This window comes from Quercus robur, chromosome 2, assembly GCF_932294415.1.
Source record: "Quercus robur chromosome 2, dhQueRobu3.1, whole genome shotgun sequence".
Classification (NCBI taxonomy): Eukaryota; Viridiplantae; Streptophyta; class Magnoliopsida; order Fagales; family Fagaceae; genus Quercus; species Quercus robur.
In genome coordinates this window covers 10100996-10121869 of record NC_065535.1, presented here as the reverse complement: position 1 = coordinate 10121869, position 20874 = coordinate 10100996, and the positions used below count along the sequence as shown (strand labels likewise).

General features: G+C 35.9%; 2 protein-coding genes across 3 annotated transcripts; one reads left to right on the top strand and one right to left on the bottom strand.

Annotated features, from left to right (window-relative positions):
* Positions 1-6014: 6014 nt before the first annotated feature.
* LOC126712278 (auxilin-like protein 1) lies at positions 6015-14906 on the top strand. Of its 2 annotated transcripts, none has more exons than XM_050411546.1 (8): positions 6015-6532; positions 7771-12640; positions 12727-12805; positions 12923-13032; positions 13121-13186; positions 13280-13369; positions 13986-14162; positions 14710-14906. In XM_050411546.1, the coding sequence occupies exons 1-8, from the start codon at positions 6150-6152 to the stop codon at positions 14743-14745; spliced, it is 5811 nt and encodes a 1936-aa protein (XP_050267503.1). In that variant the 5' UTR covers positions 6015-6149; the 3' UTR covers positions 14746-14906. The 2 variants fall into 2 exon arrangements, with proteins under 2 accessions (XP_050267503.1, XP_050267502.1); XM_050411545.1 differs by having other exon boundaries at positions 7768-12640.
* Positions 14907-15068: 162 nt separating this feature from the next.
* On the bottom strand, positions 15069-19261 carry LOC126712280 (ornithine carbamoyltransferase, chloroplastic). The gene is made up of 5 exons (XM_050411548.1): positions 18921-19261; positions 17706-18040; positions 17249-17380; positions 16848-17123; positions 15069-15556 (listed from the first exon to the last, which is right to left on the bottom strand). The coding sequence occupies exons 1-5, from the start codon at positions 19153-19155 to the stop codon at positions 15374-15376; spliced, it is 1161 nt and encodes a 386-aa protein (XP_050267505.1). The 5' UTR covers positions 19156-19261; the 3' UTR covers positions 15069-15373.
* Positions 19262-20874: the final 1613 nt, after the last annotated feature.

Genomic DNA, 20874 nt, shown 5'->3' with positions numbered 1-20874 from the left:
TTACACGCTTTTTATAATATTTTGACGGCTTTTAAACATAAGAAAGTGATCAGCCTGGTAATGAAAGGAAAAGACGCCATTATTTGCGCGGGTCCTATCACTTAGTGCAAAATTTGAATCGTGGAACACGAATAACTTTTCAAGAAATCAGAGTACAACCCCCTCACCAAAAAAAGAAAAGAAAAGAAATACTAATAGTACAAAATAATGACAATATAAAGCAAATAATAATTGAACCAAACATTAATGATTAGAAGGCAAATCCAGTCCAAGAGTTCATTAGGGCAAGACTTAAAAGCCACGGCACAGTCCCCACTCCCCAGCTCCCTAAAATATAGCTTCTATTGGAAAAGGAGAAAAAAGAAAAAGGAGATTAAAGCAACAGCATCATTGCTAGACATTCGTGTGAAGGAAGGAGGGACTTAGTACTTAGAATTAAGAAGGCAAAAGTATATATATAAAAAAAATCATTATGAAACTTCGTATAGGTATAATTTAATATTAACAAATCATCAATAAAGACACAAAATTGTTGTACGTTGATACATTATAATGCAATCAATTATAAGAAAGAGAATTCAACATTTTTTTTTTTAAGTTTTCAAAGTCATTTATGATTGAATACGTACAATTGTCACAGTGATGTATTTTTCAATAAATAACATCATAGCGTCTATCAAAAACTCATTTTACATTTAGTTGCAAGGGTCAATTTTGATGATATTCATAATTGAAAAGTTTGCTCCGTAGCGGTGATAGAAACTGAAAATGTAAGCACAAGCCTTTGATGCATGCATTTGCAGCTAAGCAAAAGCAAAATTATTTTGTTTAAAATTTTTAAAGGCTTAGGTTGTTTGTGTTGGGTAAAATGGGTTGATTGAGTTTAATATTTTTTAATTTTGTTATTAGTAATTTTTGCTGTTGGGTTTAAATTTTAGATCAATAAATTTATTTATGACCTTTAATAGTATTAATGATATTGTTAAAGAAACAAGTGTCATTTTATTGAACCAAATTACTAAAATTAGTAATTGTGGGGCCCAACAATATATGGGCCAGGCCCACTTGTTCGCGGGAAGCTTTAAGGCCCAAGCCGAAGAAGGTGGTAGTCCAAGCTCATTAGCGCAAAGCACAAATGGGCCCGAAAAAGCGGCCGAGGACGGTGCAGCCCTCGGCTGGCCCAAAGCTCCACCAAGAAAAGGGGCAAAAGCGGCATAAGGACAATCTTGAAAGAAAATCTGAAATATCTAGGAAAGGCTGTCCTTACTACTTTTCCCCGACAGAACTTTACACCTAACAGAGCCATGTCCTTTAGCTTTATCAACTACTCCCAACGACTTGGGTCTGGGACTGATGGGACAAGTATCAGTCTTGGAAAGGTCGACCCTACACGTGGACGAAGGAAATTGAACGCATGCGAGTATAAAAGAAAAAATATGTAACCTAAAGGGGGGGCCTCCCTAGTCCCACGGAAAGAAAAAAGGGCTTCAGAGGTGAATACACCTGAACCATGCATAAATACCTTAACAAAATCACCGCCGAGTAACCACGGCTTGGCCTTTTGAACCCACTCTCTACAAATGATATTGTATGGGCCCATTCACGTCCTGACCCAACTACCATTTTAGTTCGTTCCGGAACGTGACCCTACAGTAATATATTAATATTTATTAAAAAAGGGGGGGGGGGGCCATTGCCCAAAACTCAAGAATATCTCTGTTCATTTATTCTGCTTTTATTATTATATTTTTTTCGAGAAACATTTATTCTGCTTTTAATGTGACCAAAAAAAAAAAAAAAATCGAAGTTTCGTAATTTTTCACCTATAGAACGTGGAGTCAATAATTACTGCCTTGGAAGATTTTATGGTTATTGAGATGACATATAAGAATATGTACGTACTGTAACGACCATCTTTGCCCAACAATTTATCGTGCTACCCAACGGCCTTTCCACGTAATGACACTTTCAATTTTTGTGGAGTTGTGGTTCTTTTTGATGCAAAAAAAAAAAAGAACCACAACTCCACAAAAAAATAAAATGAGTTAAACTTATTACAGACATTATTTTATACATTTTCAACACGCAAAAAAGCAACAAATCATAGTTTCAATTACTGTTTCAGTTTTCTGTTTTACCGTGAATAAAATTTAATAAAAGAATTTGTGTGATACTGCACAAAAGAATAATAATAATGTTATAACTGTGTAAAACAGGTCGGTGGGCAAGTAAAAATATATATTTTGTACCATATGGCATGTTGTATTTGGTGGGTGTGACCACACTTCATGGTCCCAATTCCCCACCATTATTACCCTGTGAGTATGTCTAATGTGTCTAGTCCCCATCCATGCATGTGTAGGTATTGGGATTTGAAATTTTTCGAACGTTTGAGAATCTCATATAATTGCCAATTTGCCATACTAGAATCTGTAGCTTCGTTTATCCGAAACGACAAAGAATCCTCAACTTTATTAAAAAAAAAAGAAAAAAACAGGTGACCAATGGGATATACCAAAGGTTTTCTTAAGTCTTAGGGTGTATTTGAATATTGTTTATTTTACTAAAAATTTAAAATTTATTATTAAAAATACTATAGTAAAATAATTTTTAAACTATAAATAATGTCGTGGGATCCATGACTAACATGCTTATGTGCGTTTTTTAAAGTTTGGTTGGGTTATGAACAGTGCCATAGGACCCAGCCAAAAAATGCAAAAAGCCTAATAATCCTTAGGCAACGCACGCTAGCGTGCGTTTGCGTATAGAGTTTTCCGCATTTTGCGTTTTTTTAATGGGTCCTATGGGTACTGTTCACGAATTATCAAGAACTGAAAAACGCAGCCATAGGTTTTGCTATAGTGTTTTTGCCTTTAAAAAATTATTTTTGCTACAGTGTTTTTAGTAATAAGTTTTCAGTTTTCAGCTTTCAGCAAATAAATAGTATCTAAACAGACTCTTAAAAAAATTAAAAAATCACGAGTTTAAAAGGGAAAAAGTTCGAATTGCAAAATTAACATCATATTGTAATTGTTTCTTATGTAATTGTAGAATTTTTTGTACAAAATATGTAAAATTTACCTTTATGTGAAATTAAATTGTAATTAACTTGGTGTTAGGAGTGGATCTAGCTGATGGAAATTTAAAATTTGAAAACATTATAATGATTATAAAGAGATAATAATTCTTTAGGAAGTTTTTTAGGTGAGTGATTTTAATTGAATCTTATTATTTCAAATAATGAATGATAATTGATCTAAACTACAAGTAAACGGTTAATTTTTTCTTATAAGCCAACTTGTTTAAACTCAAAGTTAAGTTTTATTTAATTCAATCTTAAACCAAATAAATGCAAGACAAACTGAGATAGCAAATTCCCACCACAAAATTTTTTTCTTTTATTTGGTTGGTGGTTTTTGGATTCACCCCTTGATTAAACACACAACAAAGAAACAAAAAGAACTGTTCAATAAATAGTAATCATAACTTTTCTCAAAAAAAAAAAAAAAATAGTAATCATAACAACGGGAAAAACGATGACTTGTCCAAAATCACAATCACAACGGTAAAACTAAAAGCCAATTAAAAAAAGAAAAGAAAAAAAGAAAGCATCTATCACCGGTTGAACATCTTTGGTCGATGAAATTTATGAAAACAACAACAATATAAAATTAAAACTACAAAAACAAACAAAACAAGGAGAATATATAGTATATAATATATCATCAAATTAAAATATCAATCATTTTTTAGTGTAGACAAAAATTGAAGTCCAAAATATTTTATCAAAAACTTTATCAATTGAACTTATTAGAACCCATTAATTAATATACACACACGAAGGAAACAATCAGCTCGCCACGTCACAAGAGAATCCACAGCTGTAGCGCTCAAGTTTAAGCGTTTGAGCGCTACAGCTAAAGTTTAAGTGTTTGACGTAATGACTAAAATACCCATAGTCTGTATCTCGTGTTTGATTGACAGGTTGGACGTGTGAAGAAGCAAACTTAGCGAAGCCGAAACGAAACAACAGTCCATGCAACACGACAACAGCTAATACTACAATGAGCGTCAAAAATCACTTCTGTCTCTCACTCTCAAAAAAAAAAAGAAGGGCTCTACCGGTCACGGGTCACACACCATGAAATAAGAAGAAAAAAAAAAAAAAACGCCGATTCAGCCAATATGTAACAGTTTTTATTTTTTGGGAAAATACAAAAAAAACTAACATTTTTTTTTTTGGGAAAACACAAAAAAAAAAAAAAAAAGTTTTAGGCTAATACTAAATACAACCAAGACCACCAGTGAGTATGGTACAGCGGTAATTTTTTTTTTGAAAAAACCTATTATTTTGAACCAAGTATCAAGAGGTAATTTAGTAATAGTACGTCTCCTTGTGTGCTGATAATATCCAAACGTTACCAAAAAACTTAAGCAGCAATGTATCTTGAAGCATGGGGCCAATGATTACACACTTGAGCCCCCATTTTAGGATTCTTGCGAAAATTTAGATTCCCACTCAACTTTTTTTTTTTTTTTTTTTTTTTTTGTAGAAATGTGAATTAAAAAAAAAAGTTACTATTTTTATAAACTAAAATTTTACCCATTTCCTTTTACCATTTAATCAATAGAAATAAAATTAAATAACAATAATTATTATTATAAATTGACAATTTAAATAATTTTTTGGGTTATACTTGGCATTTAATGTTGTACAATAATTTTAATAATTTATGGTTTATGTTTTTTTTTTATTTATTTTTTTTTTATTTTTTTTTACTTTAAGGAAGATTAAAAAAAGGACTTAATATGAATTAAAAGAGATTTTGAAAAAAAGAAATAAATCTTAAAAATTTTAAAACATAAATCAAATATAAACATCTCATACTCTCATGATTCTTATTAGAATTCTAATAAAACCAAACATATAAATAGTTATATTTTCAAATATTTAAATTACCAAACATCATATTTCTTGTAATTTAGATGTTGAGAGTAATATAAAATCCCTTAAACCAAATAAGGGGTGTGTAGATAGTTAGAAATGAAAAAAATTATATATATATATTGTAGGGACACGATTTTTAACGACCCAAGGTTGATGTTGGGCTCGTGTGTAAAGGGCCCGAACAATATGATTTGTAGAGAGTGGGTTTGGAAAGGCCTGCCTTTGGGCGCTGGGTTTCGGTCTGGTCCCGGTTTCATGAGTGGTCATACAAAGATGAGTTTGGACTGTATAGCTGAGCCTTGCATCAATGTAGTTTGGAAGGTTTGACTCATCGGAATTAGTCCGAGGAGCATCACATTCTCACCATTCCTCCTCCTTCTTTCTTCTTTTTTCGGGGCCTCTCCCCCCCCCCCCCCTTTTTCCTCATTTTTTCCCTTTTATACTAATATTCGATTTCCCTTCTTCATCTACGTGTCAGTTTCTCCTTGTTTGGGGCAGTTACTCGTCCTATCAATCTTCACGTCAGAATGGTTGGGAAAAGCTGGATAGCATGGTATAGGGTATGGGCTTGTCAGGTGCTGGGCTCCACGTTATGGTGTTGGCAGCTTTCTAGCTTGTACTGCTCTTGTACTGAGTTTGTCCTTTTCTTCAGGCGTTTTTATGAGGTGTTGAGCGTGAGATTGTCCTCAGCCACATCCTTCGGCCTTCAAGGAGCTTTCATTGCGCGTCCTCGGCAGTAGAGCTCCTCGACCTGGGCTTTGGGCCCTTAATACAAAGTGGGCTGGGACCTCAGACTTCGGGCCCCACATATATATATATATATATATATATATAAAGAAATTATCAAACATTATTAAGTGATATTTGTACTTTGAGACAAAATTGATTTTTTTGAAAAAAAAAAAAAATTGAATAGTATAATGACATTAACTCAAACCAAGGGGTAATTTTTTGCTTAGTTTTACACGTGACGGTTAAAACCGCAATTTTTTTAACCCTCAATTTCTCGGCAAAATCTCCCCTCTTGTTTTTTCATTTTAGCTCTGACATTTTCTCGGTCCTCTTTCTTCTTCTCCGTGTCTGACTCTGCTTTCAGCAGAGAAAGCACACAGAGAGAAGAAGAAGAAGAAGACCAAGAAGAGGAACGAAACGAAACGAAACGAAACGAAACGCATGAACAAACCCTAAACGCTCGCTAACAATGGAGTACCAAGCGTCCTCTGCTACTATCTCCAAGAAACTCTCCAGCGGCCATAGCTTCAGCTCAAAATCCATATACGACGGCGTTTTCTCCGCAACTTCGTCGAAGTTCGGGGCTCCGAACATCTCGTCTCGGATTCAGGACTACAGCGAGATATTCGGCGAAGCTTCTCGAGCCTGCTCGATTCCGATTCTTGATATCCCAGCGCTGAATGAAAGAAACGTTTCGGCTGATGATGCTGATGCTGATGCTGCTCGGAGCTCGAAACTCGATTACTCAAATGTTTTCGGTGGCTTTGAAGAGTTCGATTATGCTGTTTCGTATGAGGAACTCATCTCTGAGCCAAAGAAGAAGAAGAAGAATAGCTCTTCTCAGAAAGCGCGGTAAGCTCAAAATCTTTGCCTCAGATCACATCTTTGTCTCTGTATCTTTGTATTTCTTCTTGAAAATGGCGAATATTGTGCATTCACAGCTATGTTCTCGTTTTTGGGAACAGATACTGTGCTTTTTTCTTTTTTTGAGCTTGTAAGCTCTGTTTGGTTTCTGAGAAATTATTGGAAAAGAAAGTTTTGGGGGAAATAAGTTTTGTAAGGTTGGAACTCAGTAGTGAAAACGTGTTACATTTGTCCGTTTGGTCCAATTGATGTTAGTTAAAAAAAGTTTTTTTTTTTTTTTCTTCATATAAAATTTTCTTGTGTGTTATTTCTTTAAATGGGTTTTTGAGTTATGTATTTGCAAAATGGGGATTTGAGTTACAACGAAGTTGGATTTTCGCTTCGTTTTGATATTTGCGTTTTAGAAACTATTTATTCAGTTAATGCAATTTCAAGAAGTTTAGGAATAGTTTGTGAAAGAGTTGGGATAATCCGAATCGTGTTCTTGTTTTGTTGATGTAAATTTCAAGAATTTTCGGAATAGTTTGTGAAAGAGTGAGGATAATCCGAACCGTGTTCTTGTTTTGTTGATGCAATATCAAGAAAGTTTCGGAATAGTTTGTCAATTTCATATTCTATGATTTATTCACAGAATATGAATCGGGAAGGGAACACAAAGAAGGGGGGGGGGGGGAGAGAGAGAGAGAGAGAGAGAGAGAGAGAGAGAGAGAGTTTATTATTTGTTAACTTGTTATTTTTTATGAAGAATCTGAAAGAAGAAAACACACTTTCATTCTGGAGCATATGCTTACTTTTGGAACCAAAACATACTATGACAGCAATTCTGCTTTGAAATATTAATGGATGCGTAGGAGAATTGTTATCTGTCATTCTCGGAGTGTCACTCTTTTGATTTAAAAAAAAAAAAAAAAAATTATTTTCTATGCTGGATTTTTTGTTTGATGTGGTCCTTTGTTTCTAACTTGAAGAAATTGACATAGATTTGATTCTTATAAGCTTGTATTGTTAGATGTTTATCATAAATTTTCACAAATATCTTATAGTGCACCGTTTAGTAGAGTATTCTACCTCATTTTCTTTTCCCTTACTATGTTATTGCATTTTCTTATTTCTTCATGTCTGCAATGACATTGAGAGGGATGAACTAGTTTTCTTCAGAATTGGTCCACTTGTATAGGTAGAGAATTGACCATATGTTGTTATTTCTATTTGTTATCATGTAGGAGGACTCCAGCTGAAAGAGGACCACCTTCGAAAGTGGAGGATCATTTGGATTCCACAAAAGTTGTGACAGATCTTCCTGCTAGTGGTGACAGATCTTCCCATGAGGCATCTTATCAGTCATTTGATAGTGTGAAGAAGTACAACATGTCATACAATAAAGTCAATCAAGGAGGAAAAAATGGGACAAATGTAACAACCCACATAGCTCAGCTTCATGCTGTTCCTGGTTATACACATTTAATTGAAGAAAGCACTCCTTTGCAAATGGCTGACGGAAATAAGCCAGTGACCTCTGCAGTAAATGATGTGTATCTTAACAAAAAAGTCAGCGATGGGATTACTGAGGGCATGCATTCCAGAAAAGTTGTGACAGATCTTCCTGCTAGTGGTGCTGGCAAACAGAAATCTAGAGGTGGTGTTGCACTTCAAAATAAGTCTGATCGGCGTAGGTCCAATTCAATTGATATGCATGAATATCACCATGGAGCACATTCTGTGAAAGTTTCACGATTTTCAGGCCCACTGCCTAACTTGTGTGATATGCGTTTGATTGATGAAAGCACTCCCTTGCAGAAGACTGACAGCAATAAGCCAGCAACCTCTGCCATAAATGATGTGTATCTTAACAAAAATTTCAGTGATAAGATAACTGAAGGCATTCATTCCACAAAAGTTGTGACAGATCTTCCTGCTAGTGGTGCTAGCAAACAAAAGGCCAGAGGTGGTGTTGCACTTCAAAATGACTCTGATCAGCGTAGGTCCAATTCAATTGATATGTTGTTTGGTGCAAATGAATATGGCCATGGAGTACATTCTTTGAAAAAAGTTTCAAAATTTTCAGGCCCACTGCCTAACTCATGTGATACACATTTAATTGATGAAAGCAGTCCCTTGCAGATGAATGACAGCAATAAGGCAGTAACCTCTGCTGAAAATGATGTGCATCTTAACAAAAATTTCAGTGACAGGATAACTGAAGGCATTCATTCCACAAAAGTTGTGACAGATCTTCCTGCTAGTGGTGGTAGCAAACAGAAGTCCAGAGGTGGTGCTGCACTTCAAAATAAGTCTGATCAGCGCAGGTCCAATTCAATCGATATGTTGTTTGGTGTAAATGAACATGTTCATGGAGCACATTCTTTGAAAGTTTCACCATTTTCAGGCCCACTGCCTAACTCATGTGATCCACGTTTAATTGATGAAAGAAGCCCCTTGCAGATGAATGACAGCAATAAGCCAGTAACCTCTGCGGTAAATGATGTGTTTCTTAACAAAAATTTCAGTGACAGGATAACAACTGAAGGCATTCATTCCACAAAAGCTGTGACAGATCTTCCTGCTAGTGGTGCTAGCAAACAGAGGTCCAGAGGTGGTGCTGCACTTCAAAATAACTCTAATCGGAGTAGGTCCAATTCAATCGATATGTTGTTTAGTGCATATGAATATGGCCATGGAGCACATTCTTCGAAAGTCTCCCCATCTTCAAGCACACTGCCTGACTCATGTGATAGCAAGGGTGCTTCTAAGAGACCAATGGCTTCTAAGTCTGGTTTTTCCAGAACTGACTTTGAAAGTGCTGGACATGTTTCTTCACCACCATGCTTTGATGAGGAAGTAGATGTAAATTCAGTTGCTGCTGCATCTGTGGCTGCTTTGAAAAAGGCAATAGAGGAGGCTCAAGCAAGAATGAAGATTGCAAAAGAATCAATGGCAAGAAAGAAGGAAGGCTTTCAAAGTCATGTGAAACTGAGCTCTAATGATGGTCTGAAAGCTGAGCAGAGAAGGGAGGGCAAAATTGCAGACAAGGCAAACCGATCCAAAAAGAAGGATTTATATGAAAAAGAGGATGCTCCAGTGCAAGATTCTGCTGGTATGAGAAAGCAAAACATGGAGAGAGCAGGTCATGTAACTCCAGACTTCAGAGTCAGGGAAAAAACTCTTGGCACTGAAGCAGCTGTAGGAGAAACTTGTGAGAGGGAATTGAAACCAACTCAAGCAGATCATATGCAGGAAGCAGCAGAAGTTTGGGATGCAGAAGAACAGTTTTATGAATTTGAGACGGTAGTTAAACACAAAGAAACAATGTTGGAGTTTGAGCAGGCAGATAAGACAAAGAAAGAGTGCTTTGAGAAGCCAGAAGAATGTAGCCAGAGAGCAAATACATTTGAGGAGGCTTGTAAGCAAGAGAAGATAGAACATGTAGGCGAATTAAAATCAGTTCAACAGGTTTTTGATCTGGAAGAAAATGAGAAGAGATTAAGAGTAGTACAGGAGCAAAATAAATCTGAGAAGAAAGTTGAAGTATCTCATGAGCAGGAAAAATGGGAAGAGACACTAACTTATTTTCACGAACCAATGAATTATGTGGAAACTATTGAGACCCAAGAGCTTGAGAAAAATGAAAACGTGAAGAGGCAGATAGAGGGTCAAGAGTGGGTACAAAATGTGAAGAAAGTAGAAGCATCCCATGAACAGGAAATTTTTGAAGAGACGCTTACAGATTTTCAAGAACCAATGAATTTTGTGGAAAATATTGAGACCCAAGAGTTTGAGGAAAATGAAAACATGAAGAGGCAGACAGAGGCTCAAGAGTGGGTAGAAAATGTGAAGAAAGTAAAAGCATGCCATGAACAGGAAACTTTTGAAGAAAAACCAGGAGATCTTCAGGAACCAATAAATTTTGTGAAAAACATTGAGACCCAAAAGTATGAGGAAAATGAAATCATGAAGTGGCAAATTGAGGCTCAGGAGTTGTTAGGAAATGAAAAGAAAGGAAAACTGGTTTGTGAGGAGGAAGACATTGAGAAGGAAAACATCGAGACCCAAGAGTTTGAGGATAATGAAAACATGAAGAGGCAAATAGAGTCTCAGGAGTATATAAAAACTGAAAAAAATGCAAAAGAGGCTTTTGAGGGGGAAGACATTGAGAAGGAACCAGAGGATGCCCACAAGCGAGAAGACACTGAGGAGGCTTGCAAACTGGAAATTGGCAAGGAGCAGAAAGATGCCCTCAGGGAGGAAGAAACTGAAAAGTGTATAGACAAAATTCATGAACAGTCAATAACTAAGATAAGATTTAATGACTTCCCCAATGAAGAAGAAACTAGGAATAGTCTTCAAGATACTGATGAGTTGGAAGGGAACGAGAAGCTTCAAGAAGCTGGAGAAAATGAGGAGTTATTTAAAGGTGATACTGATCAGATTGAAGAAAAAGTGGAGAGACAAAATGAGATTTACAAATGGATAGAAGAGAAGAGATTGAAAGTGGCCCAAGAAACTCTTAATTATGAGGAGATCAATCTTGAGGCAACTGATAATAAATGTAAGCAGGATGGAAGTGAAAACCTAAGCAAAAGTCAGGAAGCCAGTAGGCATATAGAAAATGATGGAGATGTGGAATTAATTTTAGAGGTACCAGCACAAGAAGAAGATGGGAGTACAATTGAAGTAAATAAGGCTTTCATTAAACAGGAGGAGAATGGAAGACAGACAGAAGCAGTTAAAGATGAAAAGGTCGTGAAAGAGGCCGAACTAGCTCTTCATCAGGAGAAAAGTCTTGAGGCGACTGATGGTGGGTGCGAGCAGGATGAAAGCGAGAACAAAAGCAAAGATCAGGAAGTGAGCAGACATATAGAAAATGAACAAGCAGTCAAAGATGAAAGGGTGGTGAAAGAGGCCGAACAAGCTCTTCATTATGAGAAAAATGTTGAGGGATGTAAGCAGGATGAAAGAGAGAACCTAAGCAAAAATCAGGAAGCAAGCAGACATATTGAAAACAAGAAAGATGTGGAATTAAATCCAGAGGTGCCTGTACATGAAGAGAACAGGAGTACAGTAGAGGTAAATACAGCTTCCTTTGAACACAAAGAGAATGGAAAAGAGACAGAAGTAGTTAAAGAAGAAAATGACATTGAGGATAAGGAGATACTTGAAACAGATGGTTTTCCTCAAGATGCCTTTATACACTCTGAGATGAAGCAGCAAATGGAAGATACAATAAAGACCATTGTTTTTTACTTGAATGGGGTAGATTTTGTTAAAACTGACATGAGCTTTGGGCAAAAACAACCTGACCAAAATGCGGAAGAACAAAAAATAGTCTGCAATCTGGGAAGGAACATTGAAGAAATGGATCCTGAACTGGGGGAAATTTATGAGAATGTCAAGGAAGTTGAATTTTCTGCAGATCAGGAAGAAGAAGTGAATATTTCTACCTCTTCTCATGAGGATAGATGGGATGATGATAAGAACAAACTGAACCAAACTGAGCAACCCAGCTTGATTGAAGGCGAAAGAAAAAGTAAGGAAACAACTGAGGAGATCAAAATAACCCAGATTACCAACAAATGTGAGCAGAATCATCAATCAACCCTGACAATGGAAGAGAAGGAAAGTAATGATACTTTGCAAAAGGAAGTGGAATTGGAAAAGGAGCACCTTAAAAAAATAGATGAAGCAAAAGAGAGGGAGAAGGAAAGAGAAAGAGAGAAGATGGCTGTTGAAAGAGCCATCCGTGAAGCTCGTGAAAGGGCATTTGCTGAAGCCCGAGAAAGAGCAGAAAAGGCTGCTGCGGAGAGAGCAGCTGCTGAAACTCGTCGAAGGGTAATGGCAGAGGCCCGAGAAAAGTTGGGGAAGACTTCTGCTGAGGTTAATGAAAAGTCGGCAGCTGAGAAGGCTGCTATGGAAGCCAAACTTAAAGCTGAACGTGCTGCTGTAGAGAGAGCAACTTTAGAGGCTCGAGAGCGTGCCCTAGAAAAAGCACTGTCTGAGAAGGCTGCATTCAAGGCAAGAAACCAGGCTGAAAAGTTTGTTGGTGAGAAACTTTCTGGTGCTTCCAGAGATAATGGAATGAGGCAGAGCTTTTCGGCCAATGTGAGTCTCTCTGCTAAATCTTGTATCACTCCTTTCCCATGAAACTTGTGACATGACAAATTAATAGTTGATAGAAATTCCTGCAGGATCTACAACAAAGAAACTCATGTCCTACCAGCAATTCAAGATACCCCAATTCTTCAAGTCATGGTGGCGGGTCATATTGTGAGTCCCACCACCCCTATAATAGCATTTGATATATGCCTCGGTTATTGATTAATGTGAAGATTTAACTAATTCCTGCTTTCCCACTTCTGAACAATTTATATTTTCTTGATGAAGCTTCCCACTCTACTGAGAGATTTGATGGATCTAATGGTGAATCTAATGGTGAATCAGTTCAGAGGTGTAGAGCCAGGTCTGAGAGGCATCAAAGAATAGTAGAACGCGCAGTATGCTTCCTGCTTTTGCTTAGATTCAGATATACAGATATTTTAGCATGTAACATGCTTGCTTAATGCATTTTCTGGTTTCCTTCAGGCAAAAGCTCTTGCAGAGAAGAATATGCGTGATCTTCTTGCACAGAAGGAGCAAGCTGAGAGAAATGTAATGATTTTTTCTATTAAGGACAAGAAATTCTTGCGCTTACAGCTAAGACCTGAAGTGTTGTCTAACTGTCTGAATCTCATTTTATGGCAGAGATTAGCAGAAGCACTTGATTCTGATGTCAAAAGGTGGTCGAATGGGAAGGAAGGGAACTTGAGGGCATTGCTTTCAACCCTACAATATGTATGTGCAAGACCCCTACTAACTTTTTATTACAAACTTGTATCCCCATGCTTGGTACTTCTTAACCTTGATTTTTTATAGGATAGCATAACAATTGGATTCTTAGGACTTATTGACTGTCTCTGCCATTGATTTAATATTTTACCAGTCTAATTGATGTATATAATATCCTTTTCTCTGTTGAAATACTATCTCTCTTTGTTTTTTATTTTCCTAATCTCATGCGATTTTTTTTTTCTGCTGGTGAATGCTGATAAAATGGCAAAGGTAACACTCCCGTGTGTAGACATCACCAGCATTTTATCTATTTATTTTTTTTGGGGGGTGGGGCGGGCGCGCAAGGCTGGCATTTTCATTGTAAATGCTTTCACAACCAACAAAAAGAATTGCTTCTGTGCTTGTACAAATCATATCTGGTTGCAATAGATAAAAGTTGCTATATTGCTATTAAAGAAATGTTTAATTTCTCATGGTGAAAATTGACTCTTTATGTTCTAAATTATTTATATGCGCTGATAATGAGTATTTGATTGGCATTAATCCAAGCTACCTTCCATTGGCATTAATTCAAGCATTTCAATCAGTATTTGATTTAACGAGATGTTTTTACTGGCAGATACTTGGGCCTGATAGTAGTTGGCAGCCAATTCCTCTAACAGATATTATTACGACTAATGCTGTAAAGAAAGCTTACCGTAAAGCAACTCTTTTTGTTCACCCTGACAAGCTGCAGCAGAGGGGTGCAAGCATTCAGCAAAAGTACACTTGTGAAAAGGTTTTTGATCTTCTAAAGGTGTGTTTCTGATGCTGATCTTTTGCATTATTATCAAGTGGAAGATCTGGATTAGGTTTTGCATAAGCATTAAATTTAAGTATAAGAAACTGCACGGAACAATGCAATATGTGTAGGTTGTCATTTGCATTCATTCACTGATACTCAACAGCCAGTCAAAAACTAAAGTGATACCCCAAAGTTGATTGTAATTAGTTCCTGGATTTCTTTTGCTGCTTCTCACTAAGGATGGTGCAATTGATATTCTATTGTTCTGCAAATCCCTCGGTCATGTAAAAAAGGGCTTCAGCAGTCTGAGGTGTGAACTGTGAGAAGATATAGATGTCTCAAGATATCTGCCTTTTCTCTTCTGGTTTGCATTTTTTAACTGTTTGGCTAGATCATGAGAGACTCTAGGATAGAAACTTTAAAGAAACAATCTGGGCTTTGGTATTTAGGCTTTTAAGTAAGAGTCCTGAATTATTATTATTATTATTTTGGCTGTCTTATCTACCAAATCTTTTAAAGTTCGCTAACCTATATTCTTTTTTTGGTTTATTACATCCAGGAGGCTTGGAATAGATTCAATGTGGAAGAACGGTAGATAGTTTTAGTATTATATCTCCTAAACTAAGTAATACAATTCATAAACAAGTTGTAGGCAGTTTTTTTTCCTCACTTGTACAAATTCTGGACACAAGTTGTAACCCTGCAAGTTGTAACCCCATGAAATAGCATAGAATGAGATGTCTTTTGGTAAAGAAACCAGACCTGTTGTATTTCTTTTTCTTCTTCAACATTCTCTCCCCTCCCCACCACAAATGGTCCCCTTGGTTGGGAAGATTTTAGAGAGGATGGAAAATGATGTTATTGAGATTCACAAAATTTAATCCAACAACATGCAACAGACTAGAATAGCCTTCAAAATAAGGAACAATTGAAGTTCAAAGTAAACCTCAATATATTGAGCTGTGATGTTCTAGCACTACATTGGGAAAAAGATACAGTAAAAACATACTAAACCCACAAAATCCAACAACATGCAACAGACTAGAATAGTCTTCAAAATAAGCATCAATTGAAGTTCAAAGTAAACCTCAATATATTGAGCTGTGATGTTCTAGCACTACATTGGGAAAAAGATACAGTAAAAACATACTTAACCCACAAAATCCTAGTAGACGGCTAAAGCTGAATACTGAGCAACTTCAACTTGTGGGGCTAATGTGCAATTACAAGCCAAACAGATGAAGCATTATGGCGTTCTGTGCATGCATGCGATTCTCAGCCTGTGGGAAGACAATGGAATTTGGAGCTTCGATAACATCATCAGTGACCTCAACTCCTCTTTCTGCGGGTAAGCAATGCATGAAGTAGGCTTTTGGGCCTGCTAACTTCATAAGATTTTCATCCACCTGCAAATAATATCAAGCAAAAATATCTCATTAGTGTTCAACCAATGATGCAATTTGCAGTACACCAATGTCATGGCACAGTACAGGAACTATATATGTCACCAGTAATGCAATATAACATGCACCATTTCATGCTTGAACACATTCAATAAATTGATGTCATCACCATATATATTTTTCAAGCTTCAAACAAGAAAAGATGAAAGATGCTGGTGAAACACATTTATATCATCTTACAGCAGAAAACCTGCACATGTTGCAAAACAAGAATAGAATAAAATAATATGGGTTTCCTCACTTAAAACAACTAACAAAGTACTTCTGCCACACTCAATTACTTTCAGGATTTCATCTGAGATCTGAAGTTCTTCAAAGCAAAAAAAAACCTATCTTACAGAAAGACTGCTAATAGCAGAAAAGTTCATTTCCATGGAAACTGAAAAGCTTTGTTTCTTTCCTGTTTTTGTGCTCAGAACAGCACGGGTGATTTCCTTGTCAAATTTAAGGCTTGTGTCACTAGTTTTTTTCTAAGGATAGGAGGTGCTAGTTGAGCTAGAGCTCATTGACTAAAGCTGGTGTCACTAGTGAAGAGAAGATAACTTGCATCCTCCTGAGCAAAAATATAAGTGGTAATAAAAAAAAATTTCTACATTGTTGATCCACCATTCCTACTGCTTGGCAAGTCCCCTCACCCCATCTTATCACAAACTTTACAATACATATAGAATGAAAAATATTGCTGCTGAAGTAACTAATAAGAAAACATTGATAGGAAAAATCATGTCTATGTTTTTAGCAACTATGACTCATTACATGGTGCACTTTAGGTCTTGTTATAAGACGAAAGTCTCTAATATCAACACAACAGAATTTCAACCTATGGCATTTGCTCCATGAAGATTTCTCTTTATAGTCAGGCTAAGACAGCAATTGGTTTTTGTATAGGCAAGATTCGAGTCCCAGATCTTTTAACAACAAGAGACTACACCTATTGAGCTTAACTAGAACTCACTCAACTTGTATTATTAATTATAATACACAACAAGGACATCTCTGTTCTCTGTTTGTCTTACATAATCTACTCGATTTTGTCTCCGTCTGAAATTTAAAAACATGCCTATTTTTTTGTACAAGAAAAACTACTAAACTTCAATTTAAACTACAAACATTAGTACCTAAAAATATTCTTCAAAAAGTTAACGATTTCATACGTCATAATCATGCATTAAAAAAGGTTTTTACTATTATATATTAATATAATTATTTATAAAATTATTATTACGACATATACCTGAAAGTCTTTAAACACTTGACGTCGATGGGCAGCCTCTTCCTTTTGTCCCATGCTGGCCCACACATCTGAGTAGACAACATCAGCTCCTCTAACGGCTTCCTTTGGATCATTTGTTATTTCAATCTTGCTGATTCCAGCCTTTCGTGCCTTCTCAACTGTTTGTTCATCTGGTTCAAAACCTTTAGGGCAGGCACAAACAAAATGGAAGGGAATAACTGATGCCAACAACAACCAAGAGTGTACAATGTTATTTCCATCTCCTACATAGACGACCTGAATGTTTCATTTTCATCAAATCAGATTAGAATGGAAAGACACACCAAGTCATTGTATGCAGAATGTGGCAAGATAAATAACAACCATATTTAAACATTAAACTAGCAGCACTATGGACTGACCTTGGTTCCTTCCAAATGACCGATATATTCAATTATAGTGAGGGCATCGGCCATTATTTGGCAGGGATGGTTATAGTCTGTCAGGCCATTAACAACAGGTACAGTTGCATATTTAGCTAGATCAAGAATGTCCTGCAAATAGAACAAGGAATTACATTTGTAAAACAATGTGCAAGATCAATTACTTTAAGAATGGTGTAAGTAACTTTGCAATGATAAAAGAATTTATATATATATATATATATGCCAATGACAACACCACCCAACCCACCCTCCCCCCCCCCCCCCCCCCCCCCCCCCCTCTTCTTCCCAAAAAAGAGAAGAGCCAAAACATAAACATAAAAAGAAAAAAGTTAAAACTAATAAGATCCAATAATTACCAAGTTTTGTTACTATTAATTACAAACAATTACATTAACCAGAAAAATCAATTTACGACCACAACTCACCAGCATACCTGATGAGCAAAGACCCGTGCCATAATAATGTCATTATAGCGACACAAAACACGAGCAACATCACGAGTTTCCTCCCGCTTACCCATCTGAATATCATCAGGTCCCAAGTATATAGCATGGCCTCCTAGCAAGGAAAACCCAGTCTCAAAAGAAACTCGGGTTCTCATGGATGGCTTTGCAAAGATCATCGCCATTGTTTTCCCCTTGAATGGAAGGAATGTCCTGTCTCCTGATTTTAGCAATGCTTTGACTTCTGCAGCCTGGTCTAAGATCTTTAAAATAGTAGCCTTGTCAAAATCACTAATGTGCAGAAAATCCTTCTGCCCTGATTTCGCTGTAACACAAGGAACCCAAATAAATTGTGTCAAAAGAGGACATTTTACAAGGAAAATTACACACCCTCTTAAATCAAACTCATGAGATTCAGCTTAGAAATAAGGGATATTTAACACTTCTAGACTATTTTCCAATTACCAACACTTTTTTAAAAGTCAAGCATATCAAACCAAATTTTAACAAACTGACCACCAAAGTCTTGAAAAGATCCTTTCTGATCGATAATAAGTTTCTCCCCCCAAAAATTCATATAAACTCAAACACCACATTGGATTTAAAAAAAAAATAATAATAATGAAACTAAGGATCCATTTGGTTAGGTGTTTTGGGAGCATAAAAGTGCACTTTTTAAAACCCAAAACTCTGTTTCACAACAGCAATTTCTCGTAGCTTTTTTACAAGCGCTCATATTAAACCCAAAATAACGTTTTGCAGCATCTTATCCAAACACACCCTTAAAATCAATAACCATTAAGAAGCACATTTTTACATTTTATTCCTCAAATAAAATGACAAAGACAACGACAATATGCGAAAACAAGGAACCTTAAACCCTAACAAAAACGAAATAAATTCAAAACCTTTTTGGTCCATTAATGTTCAATTTCAATCAGAAACCCCAATTATCACGACATGCATTACAAGGAGCCTAAATAACAGATACAGATAAACATGCATTGTCCAACGAACACAAAGATTCCTATACCTCTCTTAACTATTTTCCAATTCTTAAACCCAAATTCAAGTTTTTTTCTTCTTTCCTCTATAGCATATTAGCAAACACCATAAACCCTACATCAAATTGAATCGGCCCAAACAGATAGACTATAAACAAAAAGCTTCGTAATCAACGAAAGATTAAGAGACATGCGTTTGACCTTGGACATTGACGGAGGAAGAAAGTGGCGAAGTAGCGGCGGCGGAGGAGGAAATCTGGCAAGCGATCCATGATCGTAAAGCCGGAGAGCTCGCCGGAGAAGAGACCGAAATGGTCGAGCAGAACTTTCGGGGGAGTTGGGCCGATCGCCAGAGATCGTGACCGGAAAATGAGGAGGAGAGAGAGGCGGCTTTGTCTGAGGTGATAGGTGTACAGTGAGAAAATATCGCCGACATTGTTGTTTATCTCTGAGAAGCTTAGCAAAGAGAAAGAGCAAGAGCAATAGCAATAGCGAGAAACTGAGCTTTGAGTGTAGTGTTTGTTTGTTACTTCTTGTTGTGAACAGGCTTTTAAAAAAGCAAGAGAGGGTTTACACCTTTTTTTTTTCTTTTTGAGAGAAAAAAGAATTATTATTATTATTATTTTTTGGATGGTAAAAGTAGAAGAAAAAATTTACTAAAAACAATAATACAGTACCTAATGCTTAGGGAATAAATTCACTTGATCTGCCTTATTTTATTACTAAAATGGCAAAGCTGTGTGGCTATAAAACCTCCCTTGTTTTTTTTATGACATAAGGAAAAAGAAATGACAATAGAGACTAAGGGTCCGTTTGGATACAGCTGAAAACTGAAAACTGAAACTGAAAACTGAAAAACACTGTAGCAAAATAATTTTTAAATGTGTAAATAGTATCGTGGGACCCATTTTTAATGAAAAAGTTGTTGAAAAGTGTATTTTGTGGGACTCATGAACAGTACATAAAAGCACTATTCACACCAGAAAAGTCAAAAAGTTACTGCTTGACCAAAAAAAAAAAAAAAAAAAAAAAAATGGTGAAACGTAAACGTGCGTCAAACGCACTCTAAGTATGACAAAAATTGATTTACGCTTTCATTTTTTTGCTTTACCAAAAACTTATTGACGGAATCTCTACCTCCTATTCCCACTGTTTGCTGCCCAAACACCACCCCTACTAACGCCCACAGTCTCCTCCAGTGGCCAATCGTTGCCAATTCCCAATCACAATTTTTTTAATCTATTTTTTTTTTTAATTATATATATGCTTGAGATATGAGAAAATAGTAGAAAATATATTTCCATAACATTTTCAAGAATGTAATCAAATACTTGAAATATTTTTCGGGGTAGTTTTAGGAATGCAACCAAACACTTAAAAATATTTTTTTTTCTTGAAATATTTTCACTTAAAAATATTTTTCGTCGAACGAAACACAACCTTCATAATAATGAATAATGATTTGTGAATGATAGATACTAATATAATGGCAATGATGAGCCCACATAAAAACTTAAAAAAACATGTTGACTAAAAATAACTAATGTAGTGGTACTTTGGGTTAAGTAATGTGTTTGACCTTGGTGAAAGAGTGTAATTAAGTGTGTATGTGTGTTTAGCAGCTAGTTTGTTTCTCAATATATATATATATATATATTGTGAAAAAATGTTGTGTACTGTAACATTACTTCTAACCAAAAAGACATCTCTTTCCCCAAGAGTATTAATTAAGGGATCACTTACGCATTTTCCTCTCAAAAAAAGTTTTTACCATTTAATTTTTAATGTTTTTAATCTATTTAATTAAGTGGTTGAGATTGAAAGATTTTTTTTTTCATCTCTCAATCTCAGCCATTGAGAGCAATTGCACATGGTGCACCTTATCTCAATCCTTAATTAAACCACAAATTTTAACAAATAATTACAAAAGCTATTAGAACAAAGAAATTTTATGTTGGAACTAACCTTTCATATTCTTTATGGGAGTTTTAGATTGTAGAACTCATTAATCTGTCGTTCAAAGGAGTTGAAAAAACACATTCTCTCTCTCTCTCAATCAAACAATTGATATCAAGCTTATCCCAAAAAAAAAAAAAAAAAAAAAAACTGAAATCAAAAGACTATATATATATATATATATATATATATATATATA

Coding starts and splice junctions, on each gene's coding strand:
- LOC126712280 (XM_050411548.1), bottom strand. CDS start 19,155: ATGTCGGCGATATTTTCTCACTGTACACCTATCACCTCAGACAAAGCC. Junction 17,124..17,248: donor GTCATTTGGAAGGAACCAAG/GTCAGTCCATAG, acceptor TGAAACATTCAG/GTCGTCTATGTAGGAGATGG. Junction 15,557..16,847: donor AAGTGTTTAAAGACTTTCAG/GTATATGTCGTA, acceptor TATTATTTGCAG/GTGGATGAAAATCTTATGAA.
- LOC126712278 (XM_050411545.1), top strand. CDS start 6,150: ATGGAGTACCAAGCGTCCTCTGCTACTATCTCCAAGAAACTCTCCAGC. Junction 6,533..7,767: donor AGCTCTTCTCAGAAAGCGCG/GTAAGCTCAAAA, acceptor GTTATCATGTAG/GAGGACTCCAGCTGAAAGAG. Junction 12,806..12,922: donor TCATGGTGGCGGGTCATATT/GTGAGTCCCACC, acceptor TTCTTGATGAAG/CTTCCCACTCTACTGAGAGA.